A 3,168-nucleotide genomic window follows, 5' to 3' on the forward strand; every position below is an offset into this window, starting at 1 on the left:
CGGAGAGAAACGGTGAATCCGTGACGAACGAGAATTGAAGTTTCCGAGCGTATTCCAGCAGTACAGTATATGCGTACTATACACGTATATTTCGTGCCGCGTGACATGTGGCGGCGTACGGCGTATGGTAGCGTGCTAGCAGCAGGCAGGCAAGCCCGTGGGCCAAGCTCGCGACCAACCTCTTCCCTCCCGCGTAGGCCCCCCGGCCGGTGGAGTCGAGTCGAGTGCACTGCGCACCACCAGCCCGCCACTCGGCAATCATTTGTACTGACCGTCTCCACATCCCGCCACGCGTCCCACTAGCCCCCCATCAGACCGCGCACGCTTCCCCGCCTAGGCAGCAGCAGCCGCAGCCGTCCACCTGTCACAACGGCCTCCCCCGCGACCGTACGGTACAACCGCCCCGACGCCTCTATATATACTCCACCCTCCCCAGCTGCGCCGTCTCGCTCTCACCTCAGCTACGAGTATTTCTCAATCCCAAAATCAAGCACGACACACAAGACAGACGCTTCGTCGACCTCCTGCAAGGCAACGCGACTTTGCTTCTCGCTTCCCCCTATCGGCAATTCTTCTCGCTTGGATACGTGCGACCCGGACTACGGCCATGGGGAACCACAACAAGCTGCTCCAGTTCCTGCGCCCGGACCCGGAGGCGCCGGCGCCGGCGGCCAAGAAGCAGCCGTCGTCGTCGTCGGACGATGAGGACGACGGCTACGCGAGCTCCTCCGCGCCGACCACCCCGACCACCGGCGCCACCACGCCGACGACGACCAACACCTCCGCGGCGGCGTCGCCCTTCGCCATGTCCCCCTGGACGCAGCTCCCGGGGCTCGGCTTCGGCGCCGGCGACGGGTACGGCGGCGGCGCGGTCGCCAACAAAACCGGGCTCCTCGGCTCGCTCGTCAAGGCGGACGGGCACGTGTACTCGCTCGCGGCGGCGGGGGACCTGCTGTACACGGGCACGGACTCGCGCACCGTGCGCGTGTGGCGGGACCGGCGCGACCTCGGCGGCCTCCGCTCGGGGAGCGGCCTCGTCAAGGCCATCGTGGTGGCCGCCGACGGCCGAATCTACACGGGCCACCAGGACGGCAAGGTCCGCGTGTGGCGCGCCTCCGCCGACGACCCCGCCACGCACCGCCGGGTGGGCTCGCTCCCGGGGCTCCGCGACGTGCTCGCCAGCGCGCTCCGCCCGTCGCGGTACGTGCAGACGCGCCGCCGCCGCAGCGGCCTCTGGATGCGCCACTTCGACGCCGTCTCCGCGCTATGCCTCGACGCCGCGGCGGGGCTCATCTACTCGGGCTCCTGGGACCGGACCTTCAAGGTGTGGCGGGCGTCCGACTCCCGGTGCCTCGAGTCCGTGTATGCCCACGGCGACGCCGTCAACGCGGTGGCGGCCGCGGGGTTCGACGCGCTCGTGCTCACGGGCTCCGCCGACGGCACGGTCAAGGTGTGGCGGCGCGGGGCGCGGGGGCGGAGGGGCCGCGACACGTGGCACACCATGGAGCGGGTGCTGCGGGAGGGGGACAGCGCGGTGACGGCCATCGCCGTGTCCGCCGAGGCCCGGGTCGTGTACGTGGGCTCCTCCGACGGCGCCGTCGCGCACTGGCAGTGGCGGCGCGGAGCGCCGCCCGGCGCCGCGCCCAGGAACGGCGGCGCGCTGCGGGGCCACAAGATGGCCGTGCTGTGCCTCGCGGTGGCCGGGCGCGTCGTCGTCAGCGGGTCCGCCGACCGGACCATCTGCGTGTGGCGACGCGAGGAGGGCGCCGACCACGCGCGCCTCGCCGTCCTCACGGGGCACACGGGCCCCGTCAAGTGCGTCGCCATGGACGAGGAGGAGGAGGAGGAGGACGACGGCAGCGGCGACGCGCGCCGGTGGGTGGTGTACAGCGGCAGCCTCGACGGGTCCGTCAAGGTGTGGCGCGTGTCGGCCTCCGGCGGCGGCGCGCACGGGGACGCGGCGACCCCCGCGCGCGCGTGGAAGGGCGCCTCGCCGTCGCCGCTGCGGCCGTGGACGCCGTACGCGGCGGCGCCGGAGCCCAAGCACATGGGCGCGGCGTGAGCGACGCAATGCCGCCGGCGCGCACCGGAGTAGAATAGGCTAGTGGGTGTACACGAGGGTGTACGTAGAAATGGAAATTCTTTGTACGCCGTATCTACGTATGGCGTTGCGTAATAATTTTTTTTATCGGTCGTGTTTTCTAGCTGGGCCGCTGACGTGGACGGCTTGGCGTGTGTGGTTGCGATTTGGTCGGTGACCGGTGCGGCCGGTGGGCCCCGCGGAAGGTGTGAGGGGGAGTGTGGAAGCTCCCAAGCAACCTGCTGGCACGACAGTTGAAGGGGGAGAAATTGGGAGGTTTTCAGTCGGGAGATGTGAACGTTTTTTGTGTGGTTTTGGACTTTCTCGGTTTGCTTTTCGTTTGTGAGAAAGCTGTACAGATTGGTTTTGCTTGTGAGCAAAGGAAAGAAGAAAAAACGGTGATGGTTTGCTCCCATCTCATCGTCACGAGTTCGGTTGCACATTTGCATCTTCAAAATCTGCACAAGGTCCCCTTGCATCACTGGTTTTGAAAGATTGGAAAAAAAGTAATCCTTGTGATAAATTAGAATGGCATCACTTTTGACTGCTTCATGAAGAAATAAGCAAAGGAGAAAACAACAAGCACACTGCTAACAGTTCTAAACTTGTTTCGTGGTGACATGTATGTATGTTTAGAAACCTTCGCATGTCACTAGGTTAATGCACCCACGTACCATCGTAGCCTACGGCTGAATGCATGGTATCATTGTACATGTATGCAGGTTGTTGGTGTTGGTGGCTCGCATCTCAGATGTACACACTTTCCGCGACAAATACAGCATCACATAGACATAGCAGTGGCACCAAAATCAGTAATAAATCCATATCGGTTCGGGAAAATAGGATAAGCGATGAACCATCTTGTTCGTTCGAACGGATAAAAGCAATTAACCGAACTCTTGCTTGTGATGCATGGTCCAGATGATGACAATGCTGCTACACTGCTCGCCAGCACCTTTAATCTCCCACCCTTTTCCAATTTTTTCCCCCTTTAGTCTACAGGCACCTTTCTTTCGGCATCAATGGAAGGCAACGGAGTTCCGTGCGCGCGAAGCAATGCGTCTGGATTTCTCGAGTCTGCTAAGATC

General features: G+C 63.2%; 1 protein-coding gene across 1 annotated transcript; it reads left to right on the forward strand.

The window, feature by feature from the left end:
- The first annotated feature begins 454 nt into the window (after positions 1-454).
- LOC112886087 (protein JINGUBANG-like) lies at positions 455-2,495 on the forward strand. The gene has a single exon (XM_025951867.1). It carries the CDS (start codon positions 608-610, stop codon positions 2,060-2,062), a length of 1,455 nt encoding a protein of 484 aa, XP_025807652.1. The 5' UTR covers positions 455-607; the 3' UTR covers positions 2,063-2,495.
- The last annotated feature ends 673 nt before the right edge of the window (positions 2,496-3,168 follow it).

The sequence above is a fragment of the Panicum hallii genome, chromosome 3 (genome assembly GCF_002211085.1).
Source record: "Panicum hallii strain FIL2 chromosome 3, PHallii_v3.1, whole genome shotgun sequence".
Taxonomy (NCBI): Eukaryota; Viridiplantae; Streptophyta; class Magnoliopsida; order Poales; family Poaceae; genus Panicum; species Panicum hallii.

What these genes read in the sequence shown, in the direction of transcription:
- LOC112886087 (XM_025951867.1), top strand. Translation starts at nt 608, where the DNA reads ATGGGGAACCACAACAAGCTGCTCCAGTTCCTGCGCCCGGACCCGGAG.